This window comes from Onychomys torridus, chromosome 4 (genome assembly GCF_903995425.1).
Source record: "Onychomys torridus chromosome 4, mOncTor1.1, whole genome shotgun sequence".
NCBI classification, from domain to species: domain Eukaryota; kingdom Metazoa; phylum Chordata; class Mammalia; order Rodentia; family Cricetidae; genus Onychomys; species Onychomys torridus.
The window spans coordinates 133,901,766-133,921,846 of NC_050446.1; the positions used below are offsets into that span (position 1 = coordinate 133,901,766).

At 47.5% G+C, this 20,081-nt stretch overlaps 1 protein-coding gene across 1 annotated transcript in view; it reads left to right on the forward strand.

The window, feature by feature from the left end:
• The window catches only part of Phactr3 (phosphatase and actin regulator 3), a 188,290-nt gene that overhangs the window by 144,543 nt on the left and 23,666 nt on the right, over nt 1-20,081 (forward strand). Inside the window, 1 exon segment of the mRNA XM_036185093.1 lies at nt 9,552-9,705. Within this exon segment, the coding sequence (XP_036040986.1) occupies nt 9,552-9,705 (154 nt within the window).

Consider the following 20,081-nt stretch of genomic DNA (forward strand, 5'->3'; position numbering starts at 1 on the left):
TAAAAAACAATTTCCCCCAGGCCATTTGTTGAAAAGACGTTTCTTCATCTGAACACTCTTCATATTTGTCAACAAAGGCATCGCCATGTGTGGGACTCAGCCCCTGGCCTTCCTCTCCTGCCCCTCTGACGCGCTGCCTCTCTAGTTGCCAGCACCAAGCACCTTGGTTATCAGTGCTTAGTAAGTTGTGAACCTGAGTAGTGTTGGCCCCTTTTTATTTGGTATGGGTGCTCATGTATGTGCAAATGCACACGTGTTCAGGTGTGTATATGCCTGTGTACACACATGTGTAGAGGCCCCATTTTTATAAACTGTTAGATTCACTAAATTTTTGTTTTAGAAATTTGGTACCCTGTCCATTGATCTGCAGAGCCAAGGATGATTTTTGTTTTAAGTTTTATATCAGTGTTTGCTCTTGTGAGATGTCAGGCTTTAGTTTTCTGGGTTTTCCTTCAAAGTAAGTTCTAGCTGAGCTGAATGAATTGTAAAGTACTTTTATCTTCAATTTTCTGAAATCACTTGTACAGTATCTATGTTATTGAACATGACATGCTTTGTTAAAATCACCATATTGTTTAAGTGTGTAAGTGTATATGTGTATGTGTGTGTGTGTGTATGTTTGTAAGTTTTAAACTAAAAGTTACTTTTTAAAAAACTCATTCTTCTCTCACATATTTCCCCTCCCTCCTCTCCTCTCAGTTCCCCCCACCTCCCCTCTCCCCCAGACCCACTCCTCTTCCATGTCCCTTCAGGAAAGCACAGGCCTCCCAGGGACATCAGCTGAACACAACATACTAAGTGCAAGACTAGGCACAAACCCTCATATCAAGGCTGGGCAAGGCAACCCAATAGGAGGAAAAGTGTCCTAAAAGCAGATGAAAGAGTTAGAGACACCCCAACTCCCACTGTTAGGAGTCCCCCTAAATCACCAAACTAACAAATGTAACATATATGCACAGGACCTAGCCAGGCCCATGCAGGCTCCATGATTGCTTCTTCAGTCTCTTTGAGCCCCTATGAGCTCTTCTTGGGCAGAAGTTGTGAAACTGGCCAACCAATGACTGCTCTAATTTGAGGCCCACTCCACAAGAGGAAGCCCATGCTGGACACTGCCAGGATGACCAGGAACTAGAGGCTGGATAGCCCAGAGACCTAGTATAGGAAAAAGAAAAGCCGTGAAATGAATCCCATTGATATTCTGCTATACCCATAGACCAGTACCTAGCCCAATCATCATCAAAGAGGCTTCTGCTGGCTGCTGATGGAGCAGATGCAGAGACCCACAGCCAAACATCAGGTAGAGAGAGATCCCAAATTAGAGATCTTCGTCGGGTGCCTTGGAGCTCAGGAAACCCCATGGAAGAAGGGAAAGAATTGTAGGAGCCAGAGAGCTCAAGGACACTAGGAGAACACAGCCCATAGAATCATCTAAAGTTACTTTTATTTAATAGATATAGCCTGAGCTAGTTATGATTGCTCATTTGAGTTTTGGTAATTTATATTGCTCCAGAAATTGTTTTTTGGTACCTTTCTATGACTGTGATCAAATATCATGACCAAAAGCAACTTGGGGAGGGAAGGGTGTATCTTAAAGACTAGAGTCCATCATCCAGAAAAGCCAGGGCAGGAACTGAAGCAGAGGCCATAGCTGAACACTGCTCATTAGCTTGCTCCTCATGGCTTGCTCAGCTTGCCTTATAGCACTCAGGACCACCAGCCCAGGGGTGGCACTGCCCACAGTGGTATGTCTCTCCCACATCAACCATCCAGCAAGAAAATACCCTATAGACTTGTCTACAGCTCAATCCTATAGGGAAGCAGTTTCTCAGTTAAGATTTCTTCTTCCCAGATGACCCTGGGAAGCTGATATAAAAACTAGTTAGCACTGGTTTATGTCATCTAAATTGCCAGTTTATTAGCATAAAGTCACTGAAAATGTCCTCTTGTATCTTTTTAAGATCTGCAGACTCAGATGGCGTGTTTCATCCCTTCTGCTCCTGATAATGCCTACCACCCCTCCTCCTCCTTTCAGATCAGTGACGCTAGAGTTTTGCCAATCTTCTCATGGACTGACTTTTCATCTTAGTGGCTTTATTTTTAGTTATTTTCTGCTCTGTATTTTTGTATTGCATTATGTCCATCTCCATGGTTTACTTTGTTTTTTTTTTCCAGGTTATTGAGGTCAACTCTAAGACCGGTAGTTTTAATAAGGGCACTCAATGCTGTAAACACCCCCTTAGCATCATTTTGATAGATTGCATTTGCTTAAAAATCCTCTGTGTTTTTGTTGTGAGTTGTTCTTGGAACTTTGGGTTTCTCAGAAGTTAAATATATATATTTTAATTTAGTCTGGTTATTTTTGAAGAGATCTTTTCGTTATTGATTTCCAATTTTGTTCCATGCTAGTCTGAGGACATGTTTTATATGAATTGAGGTCTTTGAAATCTATCAACCTGTTTCATAGCCCAGAATAGGCTATGTCCTGGTAAAGGGGGCTTCAACACTTAGAGGGAGCACATGATCTCTGACAGTGTTCTGTGCATGGATTCTGTGTCAGCCTGTGGTGTTGGTGGGTGTGTGCAAGTCAGCCTTATTGCCTGAGCTGTTGCCTACTGCTTCTGTGAATGACCTAGGCCAGAGCTATGAGACCCCTGCTGCAGCTGTGCCCTACATGTTTTCTCAGGTTTTTGTTCTGTATTCTGAAGCCCTGAAGAAGGCCCCCATATTTAGGTTCTTTATGACCTACGTGTGGAGTGACCTCTTTATGACAACAGAGTGACCCTTCCTGCTGACAAAGGTGTTTGCCCTGAAATTCTCCCTGTCTGCTCATGACCTTCTTCAGCTTTCTTTGACCAGGATGAGAATAGGGGCGCCCTGCCCTCTGCTTTTCCAGTGGGTGTTTTGTGGCAGCTTGAACTTTTGCCCTGCTTTCCACTCATACTCCTTTCTGTATTAAGTGCTCAGAATATCTACATGAATGTGGCTGGTTATCACATCTCAATTTACTGTGTGTGGAATGTGTTTTCTTTTGAAAATAGTTCATGTGTGTGTGTGTATGTGCCTCATTGTATGCGTGTGCACCACACACATGAAGCAGAGTCCCTAGCAGTGGAGTTACAGATGGTTCTGAGCCTCCGTGTGGGTGCTGGGAATCAAACCTGGCTCTTCTGTAAGAGCAGCCATGGTTTTTAATGCGGAGCTTTCTCTCCAGCCTTGTTTGGTTTTGAGGTAGGGACTTGTGTAGCTCAGGCTAACCTCAGACTGACTGTATAGCTGAGCGTGACCTTGAACTCCAGATTCCCCCACTTCAGCTTCTCTAGTGCTGGGATAATGGGTGACTGCCGGGGTGCCTGGCTCTCACACAGTGCTGGGCACTGAACTGTGGGCTTCATGCTTGCCGGACGGGCAGTCTCCCACTGAACCACACCCGAAGCCTGGTCATGCTGCCTTCAATATGGGGCAGTCACTGTACAGTAGCTGCATCCTTTTCTTTCTCTGTTCTTCACTGCTCTTATTGATAAACTCAGTTTTCTTGGGCTGGGGGAACAGCTTAGCAGCTAAGAAGATACACTGCTCTTTCAAAGGACTGAGTTCAGTTCCCAGCAACTGTGTTGGGTGGCTCACAACTGCCCATAACTCAAGCTCCAGGGGATCCAAAGTCTTCTTCTGGCTTTCAAAGAGACCTATATGCACACATGCAAATTCACACAATTAAAAAATAATTTTTAAAAGCCAGTTTCCTTTAAAGAGAAATAAGAATACATCTGTACCTTGCAGGCACCAGCCCCATGCCGCCTCTTTCCTTGCTCAGGTTTCAGGTCTGCATCTGAAGTCAGCCCTTCCCTTACTGCCTAAAGAATTTCAGTCATTGATCCTTGTTGCTTTCTAATTTCTGAAACAGTGCTCGCCTTTATCCTGAGATATTTTTGGCGTGTGTTGAGTCGGAATTGACTGAGTCGTCTTCCAGTGAGTAGCACCTCAGTGTGTCACCTCTGGGTGGTTCCCTTCATCATGCTGCAGCGTGCCTGCCTGTTTCTCGAGGCCGCTAAGGTGTTCTCACTGCTGGGGATGGTGACGACAGGCTCCACACAATCCCTTTGTGCCACTGGAGCTTGGCCAAGCCCTTCCCCCTTCTCTGTAGGTGTGGGGAGTCTGGGTTGGCTGACACACATCGTGAATCTATTTCTTGGTTCTTGGATGCTCTTCTAGTCCTATAAATATCTGTTGAGTTTTATTCTGGGAAGCAGCTTGGTTACTTGGAAACGGCCTCACGCATCCTGGTCTGGCTTTTACAATTTCTTAGACAGAAGTGGAACTAAGCTCCATCCGGCTGATGACTGTTCGTTCCAAAGACCAGAACCATCTGTGCACCCTTCCCAGTGTCTGGATGATCACCACATGTTCCAGCCTGACTGTCGGGCACAGCCGTAGGTCTCCCAATGTCCTTTGGCACCAGGTAGTGCCTCCATGGCCCTGTTTCACAGGCATATACCACCAGCTCAAGGCATAAGGGACTCAGCACATCTTGGGGTTGTTGCTCAGCTTTTCCAGCTGTTTATCCTACAAACTCCAGCTGTGGGCCCTTTGGGCCTCTCTGCTTCACCTTCTCAACTCAGGCAATTTCCAAGGCTCTTCCTGGGCCCCTGACAGCCACAGCCCAGAATCCTTCCCAAGGTGTCTGCTGGACTCCTAGAGAGTGCCTTATTCAATGTTCCTCTCTCCAGCTTGCCCTCTGTTGCTGCTTGTTTTCAGCATCTGGAAATCATTCCTATACTTCTGCTATGCTTTGTTTTGAGGGTAAAAAGAGAATCTGGCCCATACACATTTAGCAGAAGTAGATGTTGATGTTCTCATGGTCTCATTTCTCTTTTCTGTTCTTTCTTGGCAGTGCCATATGCAGCCCAGGCTGGCCTTGAATTCATGATGTAGCCCAGGCTGGATTTGAACTCCCGTTGTGTTCTCATCTTCATTCTGGATATGGAGGCACCTTTCCTGTAGGGCTTATTTGTCATAGTCTGGGCAGCATGACCCTGCAGACATTGTCCAAGCTCAGATGTAGCAGAACAAGCAAGCAAAGCCCCCACCACTGCAGAGCTCACCTGATCCACCCCTCTGCACTGAGATAACATGCTTCAGGCTCTTTAAACAAACAAACAAAAAAAAAAACACGGAGAAAGCTCTGTGGAGAGGGTGCACAGTGGAGCACACCCACTGCACTTGAGGCTGCTGCACCTGCTCTTGTCCTGTGTCTTTCCCTCCCTGCTGTCGCCTGTGGGTACTAGGCAGGCACATTACAAAGGTATGCTAGGACTCATGGCATCAGGGTGAGGCGTGTGGGTGCTGGGGCAGCCCTGGTTTTCCCTTTTGGCCTGTCACTCATTTCTCTGTGCTCATCAGCTCACTTCTGTGCCAAGGTGGACATACCTTCTATACACTCAGGTGCAGGTGCAGGCACTGCATAGGAGCTAACGTCACAAGCTTAAGTGGCAGGAGGAAGCCAGGTCTGGATACGGAAATACTGAGCCCTCAGCAGTTAGTGCTTGGTGTCCAGGGGCAGAGGAATGCATGGAGGAATGGAGCGGATAGATGGGGGAAGGAATGAGTCCTGAGCACACCTGAAAAAACAAGTCTGTGTGTGTATGGACTGGCAGGCATGTCACAGGGTTGGGAGGACACAACAGGTAGCAGCTGAGTGTGTCTGTGCTTCTGTGATGTCAGGGTGGTGGAGGCAGAGGCTGTCCAGAACCCACTGTCTCCCCTCTGGGGTGGATCATGGAGGCTAATGAGGCTGGAACTTGGGGAGTTGTGCTGAATCTCACACAGTATGTGGCACGCATGGAGTGTGGAAATCCAGATATGGGCCTGTGCAACAGTCATGCATGGAGTGTGGAAATCCAGGTGCAGCCCAGTGCAGTAGTCATGTATGGAGTGTGGAAATCCAGGTATAGCCCTGTGCAAAATGTATGGAGTGTAGAAGGCCAGGTGAAGTCCTATGCAGCATGCATAGAGTGTGGAAGGGCAGGTGCAGCCCTGTGCTGAAGTCATGCATGAAGTATGGAAGGCCAGGTATGGCCCTGTGCAATAGTCATGCATTGAGTACAGAAGGCCAGGTGCGGCCCTGTGCTGCAGTCAGCTGCTGGCTGGGCCACTCTGGTACCCAGAAAGAAGCCAGAATCCCATCTTCCTTCTTAACACTCAGACTTTCAGCCTGTGTTTCTTGAATAAACACTTCTAGATTGCTGAAATATTTAAGTTAATTCCCAGTGTTCTAAAAATGCTGGTTCTGGAAATTTGTGAATGAAACCAGGTTTCCTTGTTTTATGGAGGAGAAACTTTCCCTAGCATCGTTATCAAAACCACTCAGACACATTCTCCTTAGGTCCTTATTTACTTTACACCAGGAAACTGTATTTATGTCAGGACAAACCCCCAACACAGAAAACCAAAATGATTGAGTAAAATAATTCTTGACCTGCTTTTACCTTCAATTTATAGTGAAATTATGAATATTTACAAAATCAGCCCCATGTTCATGTACCTCCATTATAATGTATTTCTCTTTTCCCTTGGTGATGTCATGAATGTTTTGTGTTTTAGTAACATATTGTCTTAGGGTTTCTGTTGCTGTGGTGAAACACCATGACCAAAAAGCAACTTGGAGTGGAAAGGGTTTATTTGGTTTATACTTCCATATCATTGTTCATCACTGAAGGAAGTCAGGAGAAGACCTCAAACAGGGCAGGATCCTGGAGGCAGGAGCTAATTCAGAGGCCATGGAGTGGGTGCTGCTTACTGGCTTGATCAGCTGCTTTCTAATAGAATGCAGAACCACCAGCCCAGGGAGGGTACCAGCCACAATGTGCTGGCGTCCTTCCCCATTGATCACTAAGAAAATGGCCTACAAGCTTGCTATAGCCTTATCTTTTTTTAAAATATTTTTTATTAGTTTTTTTTAAAGATTATTTATTTATTATGTATACAGCATGTATGACTGCAGGCCAGAAGAGGGCACAAGATCTCATTACAGATGGTTGTGAGCCACCATGTGGTTGCTGGGAATTGAACTCAGGACCTCTGGAAGAGCAGCCAGTGCTCTTAACCTCTGAGCCATCTCTCCAGCCCCTACAGCCTTATCTTATGGAGGCATTTTCTCAATTGAGGCTCCCTTCTCTCTGATGACTCTAGCTTGCATCATGTTGGCATAAAACTATCCAGCACACATCTCTGCCATTTTGAGTTGATATAGAGGAACACAGGTGGGAATATGTACCATGATTTCACAGGTGCCCAGCCATGGCTGCCTCCTACCTACCTCATTAGAGAGAAGCCTCCATTTATGTTCTTGTGTAGCTGGCAGGCAGAGTCCATGCTGCCTGTCACCAGGAAGCAGATGAAGAGGCAGGAATTGAATCTGTAAGCTGTGCTTTATTCAGAGAGTTGGGTAACAGAAGGTTAACATCACAAAGGTCTGCCACATGCATCAGCTAGGGAACTGAGTGGGAACTAAAACTGTTAGGTACTTTTCCTCACTATCCTCTGTCACTCCTGCCTAGGAGCCTCAAATTCCTCCTGAGGCACCATCTGGGTTAGAGGTTAGCTCCAAGAAAACAAACCACTAGCAGTGTATGAGAAAATCTTGTCTACAGCACAGACTACAGACCTGTTCTATAGAGCATGAGAGAGTCCCATCTGTAACATAGACTGCAGAACTGTTCTATAGAACATGAGAAAGTTCTGTCTGTCCCCTGTTGCTTCTCTGATTTGTTTTGAGGGGGTTTGAGATGGCTCCCTAAAAGTAAGGTTTCTAGATCAAAGACTAGAAAGAAGTAGGTGTGGTCCTGAGTCCTTGGAGCTGTGGGGACAGGAAGTCTTGCCTTGTTTCTCAACCTTCACTTTCTGCTCTCTAGTAGACAGTCTTTCCTCCAGATATGTTCCTGAAGACCAATCCTATCAGATAGAAGGCTCACTCAAATCCATGAGAAGTCCTTATTGTAGACTCTTTTTTGGAACCTCCCTTTTGTTGTTATTGCCACTTGAGTGCTAAATAGCAAACTGTGGTATCCTCCAGCTTAAACCTTGGTGAAGGCAGCCCAGAAGTTCTTGCTGTGGCCCTACTATGTGTCCTGTGGTGGTCCTGGAGACCAGGCATACACAGATAAGAACTACTTTCTAATTTGCAAAGATCTCATGCAGGGAAAATTTCTACTTCTGGCCAGAAGTATTAGTGAGAGGATCTCTCAGTTAAGAACAAATCTGATCACAACTGTAGTGATGATACTAAGACATTCACAGTGACTTCAAGGCACACCTCGCTAAACATGAGATGCCACACAGTCAGTGGACTTTTCTGGTTGAACATGTTGTAGTGGCCAGAGAATGGCCATCTTTCCTTCACCAGAGGACAGCCCCCGACATCATGAAGGATTCATCCCTAGATTCTTGAAATGTCTTAAAGTCAGTAAGTCACTGTAGCTTCTACATCCTTTATAATGGGCAGAAATACCAACTGAAACTGTGTGTGGCTTCTTCAGACTGTGAGCCCACAGATCCAGGATGCCATCATTAGCAAAGCTGGTAAAGCAGACTCAGACTGGAATTCATGCCCAAGTGACTTGCAATAACTTTTTCTTTCTCTCTAAGGCATGTGATGAACAACTTCCCACTAGAAACTCAGACCGCAGCAGAGTTCTGTTTTTGTGTTTTATCTCCCAAATTCCTCTTGAAGGATCATGTTCTATATATTTGCTTGTTTTTTGTTTCTGCTGCACAGTGTGTGCTGGCTCTGTCTCAGCTTGTTTATTTCTTAAGTGATGTTTATAGTGTGCATGCACATGTATAAATGCTAAGATGCAACTCAGCCGGGCAGACCCAGGGCCAGCCTGGTCATTCATGCACATGCAGTAGTCTTCACTGAGTGCCTCTGGTGTCCACATGCCTCTCTGAGGAGAGTGGCTGTTATTGAACCAAAGTCTAGTTAATGAAGGAGACAGACGATGACCAGAGATGTCAGTCAAGGGAAGTAAGACAGGGTGCCTGGTCATGATGGAGACTGACTCAGTGGTGTCCTCAGTCCAGAGATAGGGCATCTATCGGCAGTGTCAACAGGGCAGAGGACAAGCAAAGGAGCTTGGGTGGCATGCTCTCAGTATTGAAAGTACACATACGTGGTTAGAAAGTAGAAGGCTCTGGGGTGAGAAGTCAGCTTTACCCAGGGCTGGAGTCACAGCCACCATAGGTAGAGTCTCTCTGTAATTCATGGCCTGAGTGCAGATGGCTTTGAAAGGCAATGTGGGCCATAACCACCCAAGTGTCTAGTTCCTGAATAATCCCCTGTGGAGCATGGGACCCCTGAATGGGGGCCTAATGACCCACCAGGTGGCATCATGCACCTTGCCCTGCCCATTGAGCCTCTCGAAAACAGCACAGTGTAGCATGTGTGGGTCTTCCAGTTTTAGCCCCTGGTCCCAAGTCCAAATTCCTGACTGCATCCACTGAAGGCTACATGAAGCCAGTCCTCTAAGACATGTTTCTTATCCTGGTGGGTCTCACAGGAACGTTGCCAAGGAAATGCAAGAAGGAGCTGCTGGCAGTGAAGCTGAGGAACCGGCCGAGCAAGCAGGAGCTGGAGGATCGGAACATCTTCCCCAGGAGGACTGATGAGGAGAGGCAGGAGATCCGGCAGCAGATAGAAATGAAGCTATCCAAGTAAGTGGTCATGCGCAGACCAACGCAGAGGCCTCTGCCCAGTGTTGGGCGGGGCATAGAGAGAGATGCAGGGTCTGCAGCAGGTCATTCAGCCCTTGACACTGCATGGGGACAAATAGCTCTCTGTTGGGGTTGCCCATGTGCCTGTGGCTCAGCAGCATCCCTGGCCTCTGCCTGCGTGTTCCCTGGGGCAATCAAAACTTTCTCAGTTACACTAAAATACCCCAAGGTGAACCAGTGGTCTGCATGAGTCAAGGGAGATGTGTGAAGGAGGGAGGGAGGGCCTAGACCAAATTGCTGAGGACATATGTTTCCTGTAGTGGGCCTGGCTACATACTACCCTGCATAGCTTCCACCTAGTTATCTCCCTCTAAGAACATGGGTCCAGCTTTGCTAGATCATCTGAGTTTGTTGGGGAAAGCTGTACTTACATGAATGTCTATACAGTGTTACACTTTGGGGGACAGAATGTGCACCACATCCTATGTGCTGCAGGATGAAGATGGGAAAAGCTGTATTTACGTGAATGTCTACATACAGTGTATCACTTCCTATGTGCTACAAGATGAGGAATGCACTAACAATCCCTGCACTAAGTCACAGATGGGGCCAGGCTCTCCTCCTCTTGCTCCAAAGTCTTGTCTGTGGCCCACAAGAAAAAGTGATGTTGAAGAGTCCCTGAAGGCCACCAGGTGACGGTTGCTCAGTAACCAGGTAGTCACTCACCCTGGGTGAGGACAGACTGTGCTGTGTGTCAGGCCAGAGGGGAACTGCCTGGTCTTGGAGTACAGAAGGCAGGGTTGCAGGGTTATAGAGGGTGGAGCTGTTGAGAGCAGGACTGTCAATCACCTGCAGACAGTAGGGCTGCACAGCACCTCAAAAGTGGGACTGTGGAGGGTGGGGCTGCAGAGAAGCTGAGAACAGCTTAGCTGCAAAGGGTGTGTCTGGAAGCTGTGGTAGAGCTACTTGGTTTGGGTATTTCTAGGACTGGGATTCCCCTCTGCTCACAGAACTGGATACTAATTTTAGATTCTAGGATACTGTGTAGCTTCTCAGTTGCTTGCCACTACATCTGAAAATGGAACAGCATTCCAGAGTTAGATACAGAGAGCAGCAGACTATGAGTCTCCCCTGGAGGTTAGAGGTGGCCTCTGGTGTCTCTGTATCTTCCCTACAGGAACAGTCTAATTAGCCCTCTGCCTGTGTGCCATCTTAGGACCTTCCACATTCTACTGCTGAATAATTCAGCCTCTGGTTGTCATGACAACACATCATCAATGGTATTCCCAAGAGTGTTTGGGGTTTCCATAGTGTTTTATTTTGCTATTTCAAAATCTTAAATTTTTTATCTTCTGTGTGCTCTGGGGTTTCCCTGAGTGACATGCTCCTTGCCTCCCATCCATTCATATCCTCCATGCCTGGTCTTTGTCCCATAGTGAGGCTGGGGTCCCCTCTGTAGGGGTGATAGTCTGTGATGATGCCCATCCCTTCCTGCAGAGTTGTTGACCTTGCACTTCAAATGTATGTGGGTGAGTGTGCAGAGTCCTGGTTTTACATGGCAGTGTGTCCTGGGAATCACAAGCAAAGGCCTGTGTGCCTTAATGGGATTAATCCACAGAATCTATTTAATGGTCAAATGAATTTATTTGGGGGTAAACTCACAACCATAGGAGATCTATTGTAGGGTCTAGGAAAGCTGAGCTATGTCCCTTGCTGAATAACTCAGTTCAAGATCTCAGCATCCAAAACCACAAGGGAGCCACGAAAGAGGGTGTACATGCATCCCAGGTCTTAAGGGTCCCCAGTGGCCATGCCCCAGGGGCAGGTACCTCAAGGTCATAGGCAGTGTAACAGCTTCAGCTGCCTCACTAGGGGTAGTGCTTCAGGGCATGGTTCAAACAGCTACCTACTACAGTGCCCTCAAAAACATTAAGTATAAAGACACCACAGATAGGGTCTCATATTATAGCTTGGGTTGTACTCCAGACCCTCCTGCCTCAATCTCCCCAGCCCTGGAGGCACAAGTCTGTGCTGGCTGTCACTCTCAGGTACTGACTGCACACTACCAGTTACGTTTATCTGCTTCCATCTAAGTAATCCTGGCAGCTACAGAGTGACTGCGAGTGCCCTCACTTCTTGTTTATTACACTTTGGGGAGTGAGCGGGTGAAGTGTCTTGCCAGGGTGCTGTGGGAGGAGAAGTGGGCATAGGAATCAGACAGTCACAGAGTACCCAGCCTGCCTCCTGTGAAGCATGCTGAACATTAAGGCACCCAGAGGTGTGCTGTCTTAGTCACCACTTGGAGCTAAGTCTTCTGTGGGTTTTGGCTTCATGTGGGGTGTGCTCAGAGCCCTAGCCAAAACACTATGTCTGGAGCAAAGATGTCTACACCCCTAGGAGGCAGTAGAGGGAATACAGAGTCCCCCCCCCACACACACACACACATAGGTTAGAGATGGGGAGATATTTTGTGAAAATATTCAGAAGTGAGCATGTCTTCAGAAAGGTAGATTTAGATGGTAATGCCCTGTCTCAGCCATGGCGAGGGGTCATGTAAAGTGGGGACAGTGGGGGTTGGTAGCTTTTTTAAGATTCCAGGCCACTTAAGAGGAACACACTCACATCCTGGCAGGAGGTGCTGATTGAGGACTGCTGCTCTCATGACCAGGTGCCCTCATGGGCTGCTTGTCAGAGGCACAAGCTATAGAAGCCACCAGCAGGCCTCCTGAGAACTGAATAAACAGGGCCATGGGTACCAGCAGCCCAAGTGGTCCTAGAGCACATGACAGCCTTGTGCCTAGACAGTTAGTTGATGACTTGCCTGGGAGGAGACTCTGGAAGGCTCCTCTTGAGTGATACATTGTATGGCTTCTTGTTCAGGCTCCCAGGGGGGAGGCCTTTGTTCCGGGGCTGAGTGAGAGGCTGATTAGAGCTCAATAGCCTCCTCCAGGGGTTGGCACTTAGCGCATTAGCACAGCAGTTAAATGATCCCAACCTCTCTCTGTACACTGTGTTCTGCTGCATCCAGAACAGACTGCTACCACTGGGCCCACAGAGAACGCAGGGTCTCAAGGAAAACTGTGCAAGGCGCACTCACACCACCAGCCAGCTGCCTCTCACCTTGTTCACAGAACTCTGCAGCATCTTAGGGGTTGTGTGATGCTCCCAAGGGTGATGTGTAAATTGGGCACTGCTACCTCGCTGGATAAGGTGGTTGGTGGTCACTGCTGAGGTTGCAAAGGAGGCCAGGCATGGTGCAAGCTCTTGAGTCTGTGGACACAGGGCTTTGGAAATATGTAATCTAGACTTAACAGGAAAAACACCTGCTGCTTCTAATTGCTCAAAAGCCAGTCCTGCCTGGAGTATGCACATCCACTGCGTAGGCAGAGGTTACACTGTTAACAGACTTCAGAGGGTCTTTGCTTTGAGTCTCTCTCCTGCCCTGCCTTTGAATGGGTGTGAGACCAGTTCACCGTGGGCACTTTAAATCCAGTCCTGTGAGCATCAGCCTCGGAGACAGTCATGGTCATGAGGTAGCTGTTGCTCAGTTCATTTTGCTTGTTTGGTGCTGTATACTCACAATCTCCTTGAAGGCTTACACACCTGCCCTGGGGTGGGTACTCTGCATAGCTCCAGTTTCCTTATGAGGAAAATGAACACATCACCAAGCCAGGTGGCCAGTTGTGTTAACAAGCTTAAACTCAACACTACCCCCACTGGAAGCAACTAGACTCATAGGAAAGGGTGTGGCCAAGCAATGTGGTCTCTGCCATCTGTCCGGAAGAGACAAGAAGCAGTGCTGCTCTGAAGCTCAGCAGCTTTGTGTTATCCCCTTTATGTGGGGGGTGGGGTGTGCACCGAGGCTTCAGCCACTCACCCCTTCACAGGGCAAGCCCCGTAGTGTCTCCAGAATTACACGGCAGGAAATATTGGTGGGTAATTGTTCCTCCCATGCTTTCTGGTCTCTTATCTGGTTCTCAGGAGGCGTGATAAGTACAGACCTCCAGAACCTCCTCTCATCTCCTAAGTGGGTGGGATGGGGGAGAAGAGAAAGAGAAGAGAAGAGAAGAGAAGAGAAGAGAAGAGAAGAGAAGAGAAGAGAAGAGAAGAGAAAAGAGAGAGAGAGAGAGAGAGGGAGGGAGGGAGGGAGACTGTGAGTATGCACACACACACACACACACAGGAAGCATGTGCCACAGTGCAAGTGTGGAGGTCTGAGGACAACCTCAGGTGTTGTCCCCACCTTGTTTGACACAAGGTCTCCTATCATTGCTGTCATTTACACCAGGCTAGCTGGTCTCAAACCAGTCTTCACCTCCCATCTCATTTCAGTGCTGGGATTGCTGATGTTCACCCTGTCTAGCTTTATGTGGGTTCTGAAGACTCGAACTCAGGTCCGTGCCTGTTCAGTCTCCCCAGGATTGGTACCTAACAGGATCTGCCCCCATGTCACTGCTACTTTGTGCTCTGTAGTGACCTCCCTAACCCTGGAGACAACCCTCTGAGCTTTAGTACCACAGTGCTCTGTGTTTCTGCTTAGCCTGTTGCTATTTTAAGGGTAATGTACATTTTATAATTAATTGTGTTAACCTTTATTGCTTCATCCACCAAGAAGTCCAGGGCCAAGTGCACAGAAGCCTGTGACTAATGTGTTCTGTCCTGTGAAGTGTGTGCTGTGTTTAAGCTCCTGATGTAGGTGCTTTTTGCTTCTGTTTATTGCTATGGGCACAGTTTTATGTATAGTTTCAAAGTCCCATTTTTAGATTTGAAGATTTCAATAGGAACACCTCCTCTTTGATGGGGGCCATGTCAGTGTACTGGATGCTGTGTTGTCCAATGTCCTCTAGGCCAAGGCTCCCTGTTACAATCCCGTCCCGGGTGTCCATTGGCAACAGTGATGTGGCATCTTTGCATTGGATAGAAATGTCAGTGTGTTTTCTTCCCCAGCATGATATTGGCTTCAAGAACCTCTCAGTTCAGATAAGGCAGCAATGATGGTTTGGGGACACAGCTGAGGCTTATATGTTTTCTTTTTATGGATTGTTTGTGTAAAATGTAAAAATGTTTCAAAATGGTAATGCCAAGTGTTGAAAATATTTAAAACAACAAAAAAAGATGTGTCTAAAAAAAAGGAAAAAATAAGAAAAAATAAATAAAAGGAGGCATCAGACCCAAATAGGAACTAATTGTCTGACACTACAGTGGACCCCAAGAGATCATGGATGGAGGGTGGTGAGGTTTCCTAAAGGTGTGTGTGGAGGAGGCACCCAGATAACAGTGTACATAAACATTATGTAACAACAAAGAGATTCTCCTGCCCACTTTATAAGACACTTACATAATAGATCTTTAAATGTAATGCTTGAGCAGTGCTATGTGGACATATCAATTGTAATAGGGATTAGATAACAGTGCCCAGCCTAGCCAGGCTGTCAACCTCCCTGGCTCACCACTGAGCTGCATGGCAGTCTGAGTTAATACATGGGAACTTACCTGCACCCCGGAAGCTGAGAACAGATGGGTAAGAGATGTGTGGAAGGGACGGGGGTCCTCAGTCACTCATTGTGAGTCTCCAAGGAGACATAAATGAATGTTGTTCACAGAACAAGAAACTCTGATCTTTCCCTGTGGGCTTTGGCCACTCTGTCCCTCACAGGCTAGTCCAATATTGTCTCTGAGTCTTCCTGGGTTCGTGACTTATCCTAAGGTCAATACCAGGTGGAACCTGCAGTCATTTCTGTTGGGAGATGCATTCCCAGAGCCTATAAGGTTGATACCATCTTAGCCCTGAACTAGGACAGCCGGTGTAGACAGGAGTGATAGGGAACCCCAAGTCCAGGCTTGAAGAGAGAAGCATCCTCACATCAAGTTGTCCTACATCCTCTGGGTCCCCTTTCTCACTGCAGTGTGGACACCATCCATTCCTGCTTCCACATTGCATCCTCACAAGTGACATGGGTGTTGCACGTGTATAGAATGTGTAGCCCAGGCACACGCTGGCTTCTCCTTTGACCTCTCCAGTGCTCCTTCTGCAGTTCAATGTCCTATGGGAATAAAACACTGGGAGGTGGCTTCAGACCCCACAACTGTCCTTGTGCTCAGTGGGAGCAGGACATAGTGTGACAGCAGCCATGCTTAGTGCTTTTGCCTCAGTGCACATTAAGATCCCGCAACAGAACACACTAGAGACAGCCCCCCCCCCCCCCCGGTATTTGTGATGAGAGACACTGTCTGTACTAGGCCAAGCAGGGGATGACCTAGGTCCTGCCAGGGTACTGATGCTGCTGGGGCTTGCTACTTGAGCCTGTGTCCACAGCAGTACTCTTATAGACTGGCATGGTGCTGGTGGCCTTCAGCTCTGACCACAACCCTGTGGGGGAGCACCTCTCATGCTCTGTGGAGGAAGAAAGGACTCAGGTCATGGCCACAACATCTCAGTAAGATCTCTGACCTCAGTGCCCAACTCCTAACCACCAAGCAGCTACTGATGCTGATGCTTCAGGAGCTCTGCACACACCCATGTTCAGGCAGCTGATGATGTCCTATGTCGAAAATCCATAGTCTGATACAGCTGTATTAATAGGATTGGTAACATCACAGGATAGTCTACCAGTGTCTGCAAGTCTGGGACCCTGCTCTCAGTGCAGCATGGTGTGGGACATCGGACCTGTGCCCTCAATAATGTCACAGCATCCCATAACACTGTTTTGCCTCTTGCTGAGAAATGAGCGCGAGTCACAGGTGACAGTCGTGCAATATGGCCTCACCGTGCCACCAGGTACTGAATGCCACCCTCACAGTGTTCTCCTTCTGGAGGCTGGTACCCTCGGTGGATCCATAGCTGCCAGCCAGACTGTGATGCTCATACTACGGAGAAGGTGAAGGTGCAGGAGAGTGGGCCCAAGTGACCCAACCATTTCAAATGCCCTTGTATCTGAATGCCTGTCATGATGTACACCCAACTATAGAAAGTTCAAGTTCCTGCAGTGTTCAGCTGATGGGTGCTACTGGGCAGCATGAGCAGATATATTCACAGAAATATCAGTAAGCCACTGCATGTGGACCAGCTAGATGGACTAGCTGGCTGCAGAAGGCTCAAGGGGGTAAAGATTAACCTGCAGGAAGAGTCGCAGATAAAATATCACAACAGGGCATCAGAGGTAGGTGTGATACTCAGGCCTGACTTCAATGAATAGGAAGGTATATGGTCAAGTGACAGGCCTGTGGGCAGCAGGGCCTGTGCCTGCCCTGCTCAAGGGTAACTGCTGTAGGGGTCCATAGGTGACAGTTTCCTGGGGCTCCAGGTACACACATGCTGCTTCTGGTCAGCTTAACATCACTGCCCCAGAGAGACCTGTTTTTTAAAAAATATTTATTTATTTATTTATTTATTTTCATTTTATGTGCACATCTGTCTCTGTGAGGGTTGTCGGGTCCCCTGGAACTAGAGTTATAGACAGTTGTGAGCTGCCATGTGGGTGTTGGTAATTAAACCCCAGTCCTCTGGATGGGCAACCAGCGCTCTTAACTGCTGAGTCTTCTCTCTAACCCTGCATAGTCCACGCTCAACCCCGGTTGACATAGCTCCACTCAGTCTCTGTCACTTTTCCCAGCTCCCTGTAACATGCTCAGTCTGGGCATGCTAGCCACATTCTGCCCACTATGTACTGCTGAGGACTTGGCATTCTAAATAGGTCCTTGTAGCTGGTACATTGTTGCAAAATAAGGTCTGAGAAACAGGACAGGTTACCCAAAGAGTCCTAACAGAATGCTTCTGGGAAGTGTGTGTGTGTGTGTGTGTGTGTGTGTGTGTGCGCGCGCGCGCGCACGCGCGCGCGTGCGTGTCTCCTGTATCTCCATCTTTCTGTCTCTCCTTTTCTCTCTCTCCTCAGCTTTTGTTATTGCTGGTGTAACCCTCAGAAGGGGCCTTGTGGATCTTAGAAGTTTTGGCAGCTGCCTGAGACTTAGGAGCCTCTGTCTGGGAGGGAGCAGTTCAGGTTAGAGGCTGTAGCTACAGGACGAGAACTCAGAAGGAGTGGCAACAGTGGTGAGAGGAGAGGATCTTTCATCTTGGGGACACAATGTGGCCTGTGCCAGAGGAGAATGTAGGAAGAAGGAGGGAAGCCTGCGGGGCAGGAAAACAGGCCTGTGGGGGTCTCTGGCCTTTGACTTAGCTGGGGCACTCCATCTGAGTAAAATGAAGCTATGCAGGTGACTGAGCCGGAGATCAGGGCTGCAGGCCAGTCTGACATTTGTTAGATTTCTCATTTCCTCACATGCTTGGTGGGCTGACTCCCAACCCAGCATCACTCTGCTCTAGCATCATTACTTTGATCATGGACAGTGGGTGATGGTTGTTCATGCCCCTGCAGGGACCAGAACCAGCTCCAGGGTGGTCTGGATACTAAACTGTCTATCTCCTAGCAACCATGGCATTTGGCTTCCTTTGAAAATTCAGCCCCAGGAAATGCCTGTAGATTTATCCGGGAAGCCTACATGATCCTATCAGGGGGCTTTCCTGAGAGAGGAGAGTTCAGGTTTCCATGTGAGGAGCCACATGCTTCTGTTTGCATGGGCTGAGATGTCCTTCAGTGGTGGATGTGGGCCTAGGGACTGAGTTCTCCAGGATCAAAGGCCCAGGGCTCACAAGCTTGACCTGATGCTATGTCAAAGGGTCCTTAGGATCCTTGTTATTGTTTAGGCTTTAGCAGGGAAGGCATAATGTCCCCAGAATGGGCACGCAAGGCACTCCTTGAAAGAGTGCATATAACTTCCTGATATTTGGATTTTGAATTTTCTAGGAGGATGGAGGCATCCAAGGGACTTTCAAACAGTGAATGAGTGGACTAACTAATAAAGAACTCTATGCTCAAAGTAGCTCTTGGACAAACAGCTAACTCGACAGCAGAGTCCCATCAGCAGGAAGAAGAAAGACTATGGTCAGGCAGGGTGAGATGCTCTCAAGGTTTCACAGTGACCCCAAAGCTGCAAGCAGCACCTTCCACTTCAAAGCTATGTGCTTGAGAATCTTCTAGGAGCCCCATGAATCCTGAGGGGACAGAGGTTTCCTATGCCTTAAGAAATTTCACCTCTCATGGGCCCTGTGTGGCTAGTGCACTTGGTTTATAATGAGGGCACAATGTGCATTACAGTATTCAGTGCCTGTATGATGGGCCTTGTAATCCTGGCTGTATGTGAGAAGCTGGGAAGATTTCTTATAGCCAGTCAGCAGCTGGGTACAGACAAGAATAGAACCTGGTACCTATGAAGTCCATTTCCTTCATCTTCATCCAACACCTGGTCTTGGCCCATCCCTGGCTGTCCTCTAGCTTACCTGATTTCCATGTGAGAAGTAGACTACTGAAAGAAGGACCTTTCTCGGTGCTTAGTTCTCAGATCCTAGAACAACATAGGCTCCCAGATAATCCCTGCCCAATAGATGGATGGGATAGACTATGCTTGGGAAATGGGATCAAAAGATGAGTTGGCTAGTTGGATGGTACCTGGATGGAAAAAAAATGGTAAGAGGATGGATGAGTGATGGATCATTGTACAGTTAGATGGAAAGACAATTGGAAAAATAAACAGATGAGTAGATAATTTTTAAGTGGCTATATAGAGTGATGGATGGACAGATGAATGAGGATAGACAAATGGATGGATGAGTGGACAAATGGATGGAAGAATGGATGGGTTTACAAATGGATAAGTAGACAGGTGAGTAGATATGTGGTAGGTGGATGGACAGACATAAATAGCCAGGTGATTTCTGTACTTTTTTGAGAAAGAGAGATGAATTACTAGGGTACATCAGGCAGAAGGGACGAGAATTGAGCTCTACATAATGAATGTGCATTGGATGAATACCTTCCTCTGTGTGGCAGATTCTTAGACACATTGAGGTGTGAGGATCCTGTTTACAGATTTGACATGTGACTAATGTGTTCAGAAGTATACCTTGGGTTTTCAGTGAACACGGATAGTGGACACACACTGGATTCTCGGGGTGAGTTCAGTCGTAGGGGGTGTACCCAGGTTGGAATGGATACACTTCCTGTTAGACTGAAGTGGTCTTGGGGCTAGCTACACCTCAGAGCTGTGAACCCCAGGTCTCTGGTGGGTGTATACTTCTTACTTGTTATTATGGATATGTGGGCAACAGACCATGCATATGCATGCAGGTGCCCTTGGAGGCCAGAAGAAGGATCCCCTTTAATTACAGGTGCTTGTCAGCCACCCCATGCAAGTGTTGGGAACTGAACTGTGGTCTTCAAGAGCAGTAAGGGGTAATCCCTTCTAACTGCTAAAACAGGGTTTATTGTTAGTGAATTTTGGGAGTTCTTTATAGAAACTGCAAAAACTTATATGGAACATCC